At 33.2% G+C, this 15,520-nt stretch overlaps 1 protein-coding gene across 1 annotated transcript; it reads right to left on the reverse strand.

Annotated features, from left to right (window-relative positions):
- Positions 1–1,173: 1,173 nt before the first annotated feature.
- Positions 1,174–14,872, reverse strand: LOC115965964 (serine protease SPPA, chloroplastic-like). The gene is made up of 13 exons (XM_031085289.1): positions 14,393–14,872; positions 13,511–13,694; positions 12,500–12,637; positions 11,097–11,267; positions 10,920–11,023; positions 10,393–10,460; positions 9,473–9,639; positions 8,746–8,815; positions 4,631–4,785; positions 3,718–3,823; positions 2,220–2,307; positions 1,956–2,099; positions 1,174–1,749 (listed from the first exon to the last, which is right to left on the reverse strand). The coding sequence occupies exons 1-12, from the start codon at positions 14,810–14,812 to the stop codon at positions 1,956–1,958; spliced, it is 1,815 nt and encodes a 604-aa protein (XP_030941149.1). The 5' UTR covers positions 14,813–14,872; the 3' UTR covers positions 1,174–1,749.
- Positions 14,873–15,520: the final 648 nt, after the last annotated feature.

The raw sequence follows: 15,520 nt of genomic DNA on the forward strand, positions 1-15,520 counted from the left end.
CATTTTACCATCTAAACTATATTTCATATTACACTTTGTATCATAAACTATGATCTTTGTTACACTTTACACCTCGACATGATATCAAGTTTACCGTTAACTTAGAATAAAAAAAAATTACCGTTAACTTAAATAAAAAAATGTCATTACGTGAAAAAAATTTAATTACCCCTCTTTTCAATTCTTTAAAAATAAAAGACAATTTACACTTTACACCATAAATTAGACTTCTAATTATATTTTGCACCTTAGATTTTGAATTTCCATCAAAGTTAATAGCAAACTTAATGTCATTGTGCAATGTGTAACAAAGGCCATAGTTTAGGATGTCATAATTTAGGATGTAAAATGTGTATTCGAAAAATTTATAATATAAAGTGTAATATAAAATATAATTTAGAGTAGTAAAGTGTAATTTTCTCTAAAATTTTGGCTAAAGTCTAAATATATCCTTTAAATTTGGGTTTGGTTGATTATCATATCATTGTCATCCGTACCTTTTATTTTCCTTTTTTTTTTTTTTTTTTTCATCTTTAAAGTATACGCTAGTTGTCAGACACTTTTTATTTTCATCTTTAAAGTTTATACTAGTTGAATTTTCATCTTTAAACTTTATACTAGTTGTCGACCATGCTTCACACAATTATTTTGTTTTCTAAAATGATAAATTTATAAAGGGAGAGGATTTGTTGTAATTTTGTATGCAGTAATTGCTACATATAGGATAATGTGACAGCAGTCATCAAATCATGTGTTAAGTGGGTCATGTGCATTGCACATAACCCTTCCATATCTTTTTTTTTTTTTTTTTTTTTTTTGAGAAAATTTTAACGTATGACGTCCGTTACTAATAATGCTTTTTATCATTAAAGTAAAACACCAATCAATTTTTGGTGTTGATGAGAATTGATCCTCAAATTTCTTATTTAACCATAAAAAACTTTACTAGTTGAGTTAAGTGAAACTCACAATACTAATTGGTTAAATTTAAAGCCAAACACTGCATATAACTGAATGTCGAGTGACATTCATAGTTTTGTTTCAACTATTCTTTTTTAATTGTTGGATCAAAAAAGTCTCTCTCTACTTCCCTGCATTAAGAAAATCCCCAAAACACTAATTAGCATTAGAAATTGACAATTTCGGATGGCTCATTGCATGTTATCCAAAAGATATTACAACACAACATTTTTCTTTCTTTTTGGTATTGCCTGTGTAGAACACTAGTACACTACATAATTCTGCTTATTCATGTACAAAGGCATGGAGAAAATAGATGCAAACCAAAAGGGTAAAAAAATGAAGAGAAAAATTCAAGTTGGTTCAGTTGGCCTTCAGCTGTTTTCCAAACAAAGTATATCCCAAACTAATTGCTCCATTGTGCCAAACTTTAGAACACAAATGTCCAACTAAAATTAGATTTTGGAGAAGCAGCAGCGAGACTGTGTATAACCAATACAGGTTAGAGGGATTAGGATGGTTTTTATCAAAATGGAGAAGTGAGACGATGGATAACCAATAAAGGTTAGAGAGAATTCAAGTAATCTTTTATCGACTTAAAAATGGAATTGACGTATGTTTCTTTCTCTGAAACATTATTCCATCCATCCGGGCTTGAACTCCAGCAGAGAATATCAACCCTTGCAGTAGTTCTTTCAGTGTTCTGTCAACTCCTTCTAGAGTATCCCCAAAGCCACTTAATAACTCTGATAGTGTTGGGGGTGTTCTTGAAAGCTCCACAAGAGTAACCTATACAGTCCAACCAAATGCATTATAACACATTCTGTAAAGACAGGCAAAGAAAATATTTACTCTATTTATCACTTAATAAGCTGGTGCAGACTTCTGAATTTACAGTGTTTTTAATCAGCAACAGTATATATCCGAAGCAAATTTGTGATATACACACACAAAAGATAAAGAGAGAGAAGAAAGAAGAAAAATGGTAAACAAACCTATCTGTCTTGAGGTATATTAGCCTTCAGTTTTGCTATAGCAACAACCCGAGAAAGTCCACCAATAGCATCAACCAAGCCTCTTGAAGCTGCATCTTTACCAGTCCAAATCCTCCCTTGTGCAACCTCCTCCATCTTATCTACCTAGCAACAATATAATGACATTGGAGAGTTTTCAGATTTTATACAGGAAAAAAAAGTAAAATGAAAAAAATATTTTTAAGTGATTGAAATTCTTAATGAAAATTAAAATGACCAACATACAGGCATTGATCTGGAAAAAGCCGCCTTGTTTCGAAATTGCGTATATGCATGCTGTGCATACTTGGCTAAAAGTTCTGCTTCATCTGATCTGTATATAGAAATTGTAACCAGTCAATTGTAAGAGCATAGAGAGATAAACTCATGTTGAGTTTAAAGCAAGCCTTAAACTACAAAATTCTGCAATCAACACCCTTAAAGTAATAAATTAATAAGCAGCTTAATCTAAAAGTAGCGTGTTGATTGTAGAAATTGCGGTTTGGGATGCACATTGTAAATGCCCTCATGATTTAGGGAGGATACTGCCCATTATACGATTCTCTTATATATGGAAAAAGACAAAACTTTTATTTGAAATATCATACTCAATTTTTTATTTGAAAGCCTTGTTAGCTATGAGAGAGAGAGAGAGTGCTGGGTATATAAAAATACAATTACTTTTTTGATATGAAAATAGACTGAAAAGTTCATGGGATCTCACTATACCCTTCTTGAACTCTGTTATTCAATTAGCATCCTGGATAGTGAAATATTTAGAAACCCAATTATTGAAGGACATCTAGTAATTGTGTCATTATAACAATGGGTCATCATAAAATACTTCGAAATATGAATTCTAAATATAGTTGATATATTAAGGATTACAAATTCATGTTCTAATTCTAATATCCATTAATCTAGAACTTCTCACATTTAAACCAACAATAATGTATGCATTTTTCAAAAATTAATATGTGGGCATAACTGCACAATAAAAAAAAAAGGAGACAAAATGATCTACGCAAAATAGGTTTACATGGTGGAAGACTCATATAGGTTTCAATTAGAACAGGAGATTTATATGGACCATTGTTATTGATTCCGTTCCGTTTCGGCTGGAACGGTCGAAATTTTTCGTACTGGTATGCAAACTGGTACCAGAATACCCCACGTTCCACCTCGGGTCAAATTTCAGGCCGTTTCGGTCCATTCCGGCCGAGATGCAAATTTCGGCCGGTACTAGATTTGGCCTATTATTAACTTTTTTTTTTCTTTTTTCTTTTTTTAAAGTTTTATTTGGGAGTTCTTTTGATGATGAATTTGATCCTTCTCTCATGGATGATGATGAGGAGGAGGAGTAAATCTTGTATTATTTGATATTTAGTTATTGTCTTGTAATCTTCTTATTGTGTGATGTTAAATTGATGTTATATTTCAAGTTATTGATGTTTAAGACTTAAGAGTTAAGACTAAATGATTTGTATTATTTGATATTTAGTTATTTATTAGAATTGACAATTTTATGTTCTACAAGAATATATATAAATTATTTTTTAAGAACTTCGAAACACCCTGAAACGGTACGCCGAAATTGGCCGGTACCGAAATATTCCATTCCACTGGACAAACCGAAACGGGTCCGAAACGGTATTAATAACAATGATATGGACAACAGAATATAGTATCCATTCCTGTTTCACAAAGGAGACATCAAGCTAACAATGCAACAAGGCCTCTTTACCTTAAAGGTCTTTGTTCCGCTGCATGGAGCTCAGCATATTTTCCCCTCGATATGATTTCCTTGTTGAAACCAATCTTTCCATATAGTTTCCCCAGGTTAAACCTCCCTACAAGCAAAATTCCTAACACATTAAAAACTTGCACAAGCCAAATAGATGTTATTTAAGAGCCAAGGGAAGGTATAAAAGTTTTTTTTTTGAACCACAAAGTGATTTGCTCAACTACAGAAACCATAAGCACAGATGCAATTTGGATTACGTAGAAGCATCTCAGCTAATAAAACTATACCTCTCTCTCTCTCTCTCTCTCTCTCTCTCTCTCTATATATATATATATATCTCTATGTGAGAGAGAGATTATGGGTGTGTGTTTTGTTTCAAGAAAAATAGAAGCAGTGAGGGTAGAGTATGCTCAGTGTTGTGTCTACCAATAAGTTGTCATTGTGGTTCTATTCTTTAGAAAAGGATAGATTCACGTTCTCAAATGTGATTTTCCTGTCTTGTTTCAAATACAATTTATTTACTTTTAAAAAAAAAAAAAAAAAAAAACTAAGGTCTTCCTTTAATGATGTATGGAGAATTTACATAAAGAAACTAATCAGAAGTTTTTTTTTTTTTTTTTAAATGGTAAGAAGGGTTTGCGGAGAAGTTAACAGCTAACTAAAGCTTCTTGCATATATCCTCAACTATATTTCACAAGAAGTAATTGATTATTTAAAATTGGAAAAAAGAAAAAATGAATAAGAAATTATATATTTTACAAATACCTTCTGCACATGCATGTCAGCACACATATTTAGATTTATTACTGTTATAACCCACAAAAATTTCCTCTATTTAACATTCCGACCAACTTTATATCTCTGAAGTTCACTTTTTTTTTTCCTCATTTTCTTGAAGCATTCTTAGGTTCACCTGTTACAACTCCAATGGAACCGGTCAAGGTTAGATTTTCTGCAACAATAGTCCCTGCTGCCATTGCCATATAGTATCCTCCACTTGCTGCCACATCAGACATTGATGCAATGACAGGTTTTGATGCAGCCAAAAGTTTGATTTCCCTCCACATTCTGTACACCAAAAACACCAGGGGTAATAAGTTAGCCATAGGATAATTTTTGTAAATAATTCAATAAAGGCAACCAAAGCTCCCTTGCCAATCTTCATTTCTTATTCCTCAACTTTCCTTTTGCCTTCTTGTCCAAGTTTTTTATCAATTGACTGTGCATGGAAGGTTGGTTCTTTGATTTAAATACCAATTGCAGACATACTAGGTTTGAAACTTTTGACAGACTGAAGAAAGTTTTTAACAATGGTGATAGATAACTACATAAGTGCAGCTACCAGAAGCAACATGGGAACTAAATTTTAAAGAGTAAGCAGGAAGGCCTGTAAACTGTAGGCATGGCCAGCATCACAGCTCTAGCTTTTATTCTGTGAACTCTATATGCTGTGCCCAATGCCTACCTCCACTTTGCCTCATTAAATCCAATAGTAGGGGACCACAGTCCAAACTTTTGATTGACACAAAACACAAAGTGGGACAACATTTAATTCTAGACTGTTCAGGTGCCTAACGAGAAACTACTGCAGGTTTTGAGAGCAGGACTCTTTGTCTTAGTTTGCAAGCTAGATGTAGAAGAGGCGATCATGTTAATTGGAGTGTACTAGATTTGGGGCGAAAAAGAAAATATAAAACACTTTCGAATTTCCACTATCAAGATTTAATTTCTTGTGAACAGATCTACCATCACTCTTCAACCTCCTTAACGATGAAACACTTTCGGATTTCCACTATCAAGATTTAGTTTCTTGTGAAGAAAACTATCATAACCTTTTCATCCTCATTAGCCACGGCCCACACATGTTTTAGAGTCACAGAATGCTTAGTGGGAGGACGGTACATTCTAGACTTTGTTTTGGTCCCTAATGAGAGATTAATGTGGGTTTTGAGAGAAAGGAGTCTAGGGCTTAGTTTGCAAGTTAGATGTAGAAAAGGCGATAATGTTAATTGGGGTGTATTAGATTTGGGGAGATGCAACAAAGATAAAACACTTTTGGATTTCCACTACTCAACAACAACAATAAGCCGTAATCCCAAAATTTTGGAGTTGGTTATGGATCCTCAACAGATTATTAAGGGTCAGTTACATGTATTCTTTTCCTTGATTTCATTTTATCTCTATATATTAAGTGGATTCAAAAAGTTATTTATGACTTCAAAAAATATCAAAAATACCTCTAATCTGATTAGATTTGTGGGGATCCCTAATCTAATTAGATAATCCTTATTCTTAAAAAATAAAAAATATGGTTAAAATTTTAATTCAAAAAAAAAAAAAAAAAAAAAAAACCTACCCAAAAAACTTTTTTCCTAAAAAGAATGCTTAGTGGGAGGACGGTACATTCTAGACTTTGTTTTGGTCCCTAATGAGAGATTAATGTGGGTTTTGAGAGAAAGGAGTCTAGGGCTTAGTTTGCAAGTTAGATGTAGAAAAGGCGATAATGTTAATTGGGGTGTATTAGATTTGGGGAGATGCAACAAAGATAAAACACTTTTGGATTTCCACTACTCAACAACAACAATAAGCCGTAATCCCAAAATTTTGGAGTTGGTTATGGATCCTCAACAGATTATTAAGGGTCAGTTACATGTATTCTTTTCCTTGATTTCATTTTATCTCTATATATTAAGTGGATTCAAAAAGTTATTTATGACTTCAAAAAATATCAAAAATACCTCTAATCTGATTAGATTTGTGGGGATCCCTAATCTAATTAGATAATCCTTATTCTTAAAAAATAAAAAATATGGTTAAAATTTTAAATAAAAAAAAAAAAAAAAAAAAAAAAACCTACCCAAGAAACTTTTTTCCTAAAAATTAGCGCACTTTCTATCTAAACATATCTTACATAGGTTTGATACATTTTTTTTTTCCCTAAAAACTAGCACACACTAAACCCAGTAGTTTACTCCATTTCAAATCCTAAATTTTAGTTTTATAAAAATCATTTCCTATGTAACCTCACTAACAATAGATAAATTCATTAAAAAATTATATTAAACTCAAAATAAAAAAAGAGCCTCATCACACGTGCCGAGCACGTGTGATGAGGCTAGTCTAAAATTATATTCTTTGTTACTTTCTTGATTGATATGTTCTTTTTTATTACTTCTACTAATGTCAATTTGGGTCTCCTATACCTTTTTTTTTATTTCTCTCAACTTGGATCAACTCACTCTTTCTTACTAGTGCATTAATCACTCACCTCTGACCAAACCATCTCAAGCAACCCTCTCTCATCATTTCATCAACAAGAAGTACCCCTATCTTTAAGCAAATTTTCTCATTTCAAATCTTATCTTTCCGTGTATTTCCATTTATCCATCTTAAAATTCTCATTTTAACTACACTCATTTTATGAATATGTTTTTTCTTAATAACCTAATATTTAGTACCATAAAGCATAGTTGGTCGTATAGCAATCTTATAAAATATCCCCTTTAACTTAATAGGTATTCTACAATAACATAATAATCTTGATGCACTTCTCCACTGCATCTACCCTACTCTTATCATGTAAGTCACATCCTCTTTAATCTCTATATCTTTATGAATTATTGATCCAAGATATCAAAAGCTCTTGCTCTTGGTCTGCAAAAAGCATAAACCAAGGGACTTCCTTTTGAATCGATTTAGTGAGCTCATCCATTACGAATGCAAAAAGATATGAACTTAATGATGATCCTTGATACAAACCTATAGTAATAGGAAACCAACTTGTGATTCCTCCACCTATTCTCACACTAGTTACAACCCATAAATATCCTTAATGAACTTAATATACTTTAAAGGAACTCCTTTCTTTTCCAAAGCCCACAACATTACCTCTAGTGACCCTATCATATGCTTTCTTTAGATCAATGATAATCATATAATATTTTTAAAGGTCCCAATATTTTTCTATAGACGTGTAAGTAAGAAAATAGATTCCAAATCTCTTTTGGATTTCCACTATCAGGAGATTTAAGTTCTATTGAAAAGAACTAATATCTCTCTTCAACAGTTTGATAGGCCTAAGGCAAGGTAATCCACATTCGAATCTTTCTCAATTCTTGTTAGGAAAGTTCCCAGCAGATGTTGACTATGGAAGCTGGGGAAGGTTCCATATCAAGTTTTCTAGTTGGTAATAATCATACAAATTGGGCCAAAATGGTCAAATACCTCTGTTTTTGAAAATATTTTGCAATCTACCACTGGTTTTGAAATATGTAGAGATGTACCACTAATTGGGAACTTGAGTTTGGGGAACTCGAGTTTTCAATGGTACTCAAGTTCTTCAATGGTACTCAAGTTCTGTGAACTTGAGTACCATGGAAAAATTTTGAAATTTTTTTACTTAACTCAAGTTCCATAAAAAATAACACGGCAAATTTGAAGGCTATTTTTCCACAGAACTCGATTTTCCGGAACTCGAGTTTCACAAACTCAAGTTTCAAGAAGGTAGTAGATTGCTAAATATTTCGCAAACAGTGGTAGATCCATATATATTTTCCCAAACAGTGGTATATGACCATTTTTGGCCATACAAATTGAGTGCTGGTGCTTCAAATTTCTTTGTGCAGATGAACTACTATTATTTTGGAGCTGATGTAAAACAGGCAGTTTTCTAAGGTGTCTACTCATATGTTTTGAAGTAGTTACAATTAAGAAAGTTATTTTTGAGAAAAAAAAATTAGTTTCAGTGGGAGCTACAGAGGAGGAGGAAGGGCTTGCAGAGTTTTTAGGATTTAGGGCAGGCTTCCTTCTCATGCATAGATTCCCATTGGGAGCTTTGTGGGACTCTGTTATTATCCGGTATGAGGTTGCGTTCAGTGTAAGAAACTTGACAGAGAATACTGAATCACCAAAGAGTTGATTATAAAGAAAACAAAACATGATAGGTTGTCTACAAAATGGCTACTATCTTAGTTCATGCGTCATTGGATTCATAACACATCTATAGAGGTAAAATATTCCAGAACTTACAAATCAGAAGCAAGAGCATCACCTCCAGGGCTGTCAATTCGGATGATTGCTGCCTTATATCTTTTAGACTCTGAGGGTGAGGCAAGGGAAAAGAAAACCAACATGATTGGAAAAATAATTTATGACTCTGCAAATACTGGGCAATTCAAACTAAGCAACTCCCAAGTAGATAAAACATGATCCTTATAGACTTCAGTAGATAAAACATGATCCTTGTAGACTTCAGCTTTTGCTCTTAGACCTCTACAAGCAAAAATTATAGATGAATGTTGTGGATGCATATGATGTTACCATATATTCAATTGAACAGCACTAATTCTCTCTTTTTCTTTTTTTTTTTCTTTTTTTTTTTGAGAAACAAAAAACGCCGTTGCTGGGGAAATTCTCTATGTTCTTTGAGTTCATTTACATGAGCAGTTTTTTAGTTACCTAGCCAGAGGTCTTCTCAACAGTCAAACTGCACATCTATATGTTTTCTTTCATTGCATCTTCTAATGGCTCCCCATGTTTCCACAACGAATGGCATGGAGTAAGTATACACAGTTACAATGTTACATAGTTTTTACTTAACACACATGTGACCATTGTTAACATGAACATAATTAGAACGCCACCATCTCAAATGGCTAGGTGCCTAGGTCACATCTTAAGAGGTAGTTGATCATGCTTCCACGGTAAAAAATAGAGCATTAGATTAAGCAAAGTGAATTATAAGATAAAATATTACCTCTCACACTACGAATCTTCTCAATGAACTCGTCCTCAATAATATCCGAACTAGAGTCACTAAATGGACTTTGTATTCGACTAATGCTCCCAGAGGCTCTGATTACAGCTATTTGGTCTTCACCGCCAGATAAACCGAGAGTCCATTTTCTAACTCTAGAATATTCGCTGTAAGTTAACATGACCCAAAAAAAAAAAAAACCTTATAAAGGTTAATACTTAATATTTCACGTTCTCCAAAAAAAAAAATCCAAGCAGTTGAACCAATGGAACTCTTAGATTGGTCACAAGTCACACAAAGACTAGTGAACATTTTCATATATCACTAATACAAAATAGATCAGACGACACGATTGTACATGTGTCAGAGTGTGTGATGCAACAAAGTTAGCACTTAGAGAGTTATGAATTTCCGTAAACAGAACCTCAATGTACCTTGCATTGTAAATCCAAATCATTAATCATGGATACACATCATAGAAAAATGGAAGAGTTGCGTGGTAAATATGGAAACAAAAAATAATAATTATTCCCCCGACAACCTATTTAGAAATTTAAATCATAAAATTGTTCAAACTTCAAATAAGAGGTAAGTGAAGCCCCATGGCTAGTATTCACTCAAAATAATTAAAAGCTAAAACAGCAGCAGGTCGAAATAATTTTTTTATATGCCAGATTATGATACAGAAATCAAATACAGTTGGATGGACAATCTAAAGATTAGATGTCTAAACAACAGAAAGTGACAGCCACACACATGCATATACATACATACATACATACATATATATATTAAAATTAACGAAAATGAAAGCTTTAATTGGGAAGAAGGGGTTGTCAATTTGCCAACAATGGCTCCAGGAAACAATACACTCCATTAGAACATTCATATTTGTAGGCCTCCAATAATACGTTGACTACCTGTAATCAACCATAGGGATCTGTTCATCCTTATGTAATCCCAGTCTCTCCCTCAACATTGAAATAACCTGCAAGGACTACATGTTACTAAAAACCACCTGAAATCATCATATCAATGAAACTGAAAAAAATAAAAATTCCTTAACAGTTTTAACGACACAAACCACTCCTAATACCAATGGCTGTCACACCCATGCTCTTCAACAGAAACTATTGAACAGGTATTAATGGCCAACATGTGATCAAATCTAACAACAATATGGTACATTTATATTAGAAGAATCCATTTAGACTTGATAATTACTATGCATTAGAAGTTCTAACTTTAACCATAACTTACCAAGTTTTAGAAAACCCTCTCAACTGGCTGTAAGTATAATGCCATTAAAATCTTGTACACTGAACACTAAATGAAAATGCCATCTCACTCTTCAGATATCCTTAAGAATTCTTAATAAGTGCAGTAGCAGATATTGATTCTTCCTCATATACTTCAAGCCCCGACTTCTAGGAGTAGAATTCTGTACCTCATCATCATAGCTTATGTTTGTTATCCAGCCCTCTTCTTTTAGCTTTTCTACTTGGTAAACACCTTGATTAATGAAGTTCTCCAGATCTTCCCTTGTCTTTCCTACAGAATTTGCAGAATCTTGTGAGTTTAACTAATACTAGAAGATTGAGAAAAGCAACAGATGCAAAGGAACCTTTTGCAGAAGAAACTTTATCCAGCCAATTCTCATAGACGTTATCAAGCAATGCAGTCAGCATCTCACAATTTTCTTCAGACATAGTTTTGCTTGTAAGTAGATCCCCAGCACTTTTGTATTTGCCAATCCTTTCCACTTCTGGCTCAATTCCTACATTGTCAAGGACACCTACAAAACAAATTTTTTGAAACCTCTATCAAATTCAAATAATACAATCGGAGCCATAAGTTATCTCAGACTACAGTTTTTAAGAAGTGGAAAATTAGGTATGGACTTTTGTATATGTTTCATTAAAAAACTCATGCAAGAGCATAAGACTCAAAGAACTTATTTTACAAACATTTATAAGATACACATGTGAGCACTCAGGATTAACCACAACTAATACAAAATGCAATCTATTTTCAATTTCAAACTGTGTGAGAACAAAAGAGCCAAGGCCATGCTATCCATATTTCAATGATTAATTTATGTAATTAACAAAATGTCACAAAACTATACCAGAGATGATCACCAATTCCTTTAGATGGGATTTCATGCAACTTGCAAATATGGATTTTGAAAGCTCTGGTTGAAACATGATGTTGTCTAATAGTTGAACAACTCACCTTGGCTCATGAATCTCAAGAAATAGTCTAGCAGTTTTAGAATTCAGAAAACTTTTTTACTGCATAAAAATTCAGAAACAGAGATCAGTGATATAAGCAAGTCAATAGTGCACTAAGGAGACAATGTCCTAGTGCTCCTAAGTATTTTCTCATTTTATTATGGTATTCATTTGAAAACATAGAAAGTGGTAAATCTCAGCTTTAAATAACCCAAAAGATGTTACAAAATATGGAGATAAAATGAAAACCAATGAATATTCAATACTGTCCAAGTAATCTGACCATGGTAATTAAAAAATATTTATAACCAGTTCCATGACACCCAAGGCTACTATAAGGAGCAAACACAGATAGAAAGATAAACTGCGTTGTGATGGCAGAAGAAATCAGCACTTACTCCATTTTAGAAATTAGTTGCAAGTTCAGGCAAGCCAAATAGAGATAGAATACCTACAAGGTTACATATCTGTCCTTGCAAGCTTTAGCTATTAAGAAATGATGAATTTAATCATTTTAACTATCATTGTAAGATTATCAAAAAAAAAAAAAAAATATCATTGTAACACTTCTCCACATGTGAACCCAAACTCCCCAGCAATAAGTGGGGCCCAACACGTCGGATGTTTATTTTTTAGATGGTAAATGCAATAAAGACAGGGTTTGAACTCAAGACCACCTCTGATATTATGATAAATTACAATCCCAAAAGCTTAAGCAATTAAGAAATGATGAATTTAATCATTAACCATTACTCTAACAAAAACTATGCAAGAACTAGAAAAATCAACTTACCTCTAAGGAATGATGCTTCAACGGTTAAACCAAACAGAGAAAAATAAGCACTTGGAGGGACATATATTTCTTCACATGCACAGGCAAGGTAATATTCTTCCTCACAACATTCAGGGACATATGCCACAATGAATTTCCCTGCATGTCAAGTATGAATAAAGATCAGGTTACTGGTTGTAAAAATAGATAATTTGCTGGCAGGTCACCATAGAAACTTGAAGTTTTAAAGAAATAACTCAGCTATCCAGTACTTTGGACATAACAAACAAAATCAATGACCTTGTGATGAAAAGAAGATAGAAGAACTAAAAAGGTATGAGGGGCTTCTTACTTTAAGATGATACAAACACAAGTCCAATTTAAAAGAAACAGTGCACCTGAACGTCCAAAGAAGATAAATTGCCTGTCATGTAGGTACATACAGACCACAACAAGCTCTAACTCAAATGGCACTTCTTTCTCCCATAAGAATGGGTGGAGGGTGAGATTGTGGGTTCAAAACCTTTAGGTGCAGGAGCAAATATATATGTGCACACAGACAATAAGTCAACCTCTTTTTCAATGAGTTCTAGCTCAAATGGCACCTCCACTCCTTGTAAGAGTAAGGCAGAGGGAAAGGTCGAGGGTTAAGGTGAAGACGTGGATTCAAGACCCATTGGGTGCATTTATAACTTAGGAACTAAAAACAAACGGCCAAGCTCTTCAGCTGCATCATACACATGAACCAAACCTCTTCAATCACATGCCAAACAACAATAAACAAAAATTTGCATATCACTTGACTAAACATGTCTAATCAACTAGTTCAATGCTGCATGCTGCATGTGTGTGTTTTTGTACTCAGGAGTCAGCGTCTCTTATTTTTTACAACTACAATAACCATAATTGATTGAGGGTTGGGTCGTGCCTACCAAAGGACTGCACAAGACCGAGAAAGGTAATCAGTTGTATTTAACTCATACAGAACATATATACATATTATGAGAAAAACAAATACCATGAAGATACTAACTGATTTTTTGAAATCCAATATATGCCTTTGGATTTCGTCAATCTTTGCCCAGCCACAACTCAAGGTTTCAATATGAAGATAGATACCGGAAATACGCGGATCATATGCTGCTTTTATAATGTTCTCACAAATTTGAGGTAGAGATAGTTCTGAAGAGTAACGGCTCTCTAGCTGTTCAAATATCTGAACATGAGAATAAGAAAGAGCAACACAATTTCAATTTCATCTTCTAAATGAGACATATATGACATATTCAGCATCCATTATCCAATAAAGCTACAATTTCACTTGCGTTTAGAAAAATGTTATCAAGTATTTTCTAGCTTAAGATAGATTGTATCATAGTATTAGTCCACAGTTTAAAAAAAAACACATGGCAGTACAATTCATTTGTTCAGTGGAAAACGCAAGTCAATGGAAATGTTTTCCAAAACATCACATACTCAAAAAAAAAAAAAAAAAAAAAAAAAAACACTAGTGTTTTCTAGCTCATTTTCAAGGTCAAAACCAAACACAGGAAAATGAGGTAATATAATTGTTCAAACTTTCAACAATGAATATATTAATAATTCTAAATACAATTTGCAAAAAATAAATAAATAAAAAGAAAGAAAATGTAAAACTTAAACACAAACAATACCTAGATTAGGTTCCTGAATTAAATTCAAACAGTAATTTATTTGAAATTAATTTGTTGAACGTTGAATCAGGCTATACTATAACATGAGGAATGATATGATGATCATCATCTAATAATGCATGCAACAAATCAAGTTTTGAGAAGTTAACCACAGCTTACGCTTTGCTCTCACTGTAAGCTAAATTTTCATCGATTTTTTTTCTTTTTTCAAAATTAGAGAAATGGAGAAAGAGAAGCTTACCTCTCCGCGGATCTTCATGGTCAAAAAGGTGGCGTTGGGAATGCGCTCTCTAGGCAATGCAGTGAGCATCATGAGCTTCACAGTGAGCTTCCTCCACCAGCTAAACTCTTGCAACTGAAACTCACCGCTTGGATAGTCAGAATCTCTAACACTACTCTCGCTGCTACTATTATTAATCTTCTTGTTCTTGTTCTTCGCTTCATTTCCTACTTTATCTGCTTCTTCTTGTTCTTGTTCTTGCTGTTTGCTGTTCTTGGTTTTGGAGGAGAATGAGGAGCGGAAGGAGAAGGTTTGGAGCTGGAGGGGAAAGGAAGGAGAGGGAGAGAGAGACTGTGTCTGTGTGAGTGTGGGAGTGAGAGTGGAGTTGCAGAGATGGGAAGTGAGGGTTCGACTGTGGAGAAGAAGAAGGAGCCTTGACATTGATTTTTGTGAAATAACAAAGGATTTTCAAATTTGTTGGGTGGGTCCCTCTGTTTCTCAGTCTCTCTCTGGAGGTAGTTAGTAAAACTGTAAATACAAGGAGGAGCAGGAAGTCAAGTAGAATTGTAGACGAGGAGCCGAGCTGGGAAAAAAATTTCAGAAAATCCACCGTGACAGTCAGTCACCTACTATCGCATGAAATAGTTAAGTTAGTACATTCGTATTAGTCCGTATGAAATGGTGAGTGCATTTCTACCGGTCTACGTAGAATAGGAAAAAAAATACAAAGTTTATACATTTTTGTTTAAACATGACTAACGTCAATCTGTGTATAATTATGTAAATTTATAAGTTTATTACAATGTGTAAATATACACCGATATTATTTATTTTGCATTTAATTGTATAAGAAGTAAATAATTATTGTTATGTGTAAGGAAAGATAAACATTTAAAAAATAAGATAAATTGGTACTTTAATGAAATTTAAAGTAAAATAAATAATATGATTTTTTTTTTGAGAAACAAATAATATGATGTTGAGTGTTTTGAAAATTATGTATAATAAGAAAAGTGAGTTATTATACTAAAATAAACAAAAAAAATATATATTTACATGAGCATGAGACTATAATGTTGGAACTTGGAATAGCTCAAAGAAAAGAAAAAATTTAGAATTATAAACTATTTTATAACTTTTTTGCTATAA

Source organism: Quercus lobata, chromosome 10 (assembly GCF_001633185.2).
Source record: "Quercus lobata isolate SW786 chromosome 10, ValleyOak3.0 Primary Assembly, whole genome shotgun sequence".
Taxonomy (NCBI): Eukaryota; Viridiplantae; Streptophyta; class Magnoliopsida; order Fagales; family Fagaceae; genus Quercus; species Quercus lobata.

What these genes read in the sequence shown, in the direction of transcription:
- LOC115965964 (XM_031085289.1), bottom strand. Translation starts at nt 14,812, where the DNA reads ATGTCAAGGCTCCTTCTTCTTCTCCACAGTCGAACCCTCACTTCCCAT. An exon ending in ACATAAGCTATGATGATGAG is followed by an intron (nt 10,461 to 10,919) that starts GTACAGAATTCT and finishes TAGTCCTTGCAG; the next exon opens with GTTATTTCAATGTTGAGGGA. An exon ending in ATCCCTATGGTTGATTACAG is followed by an intron (nt 9,640 to 10,392) that starts GTAGTCAACGTA and finishes GTTAACTTACAG; the next exon opens with CGAATATTCTAGAGTTAGAA.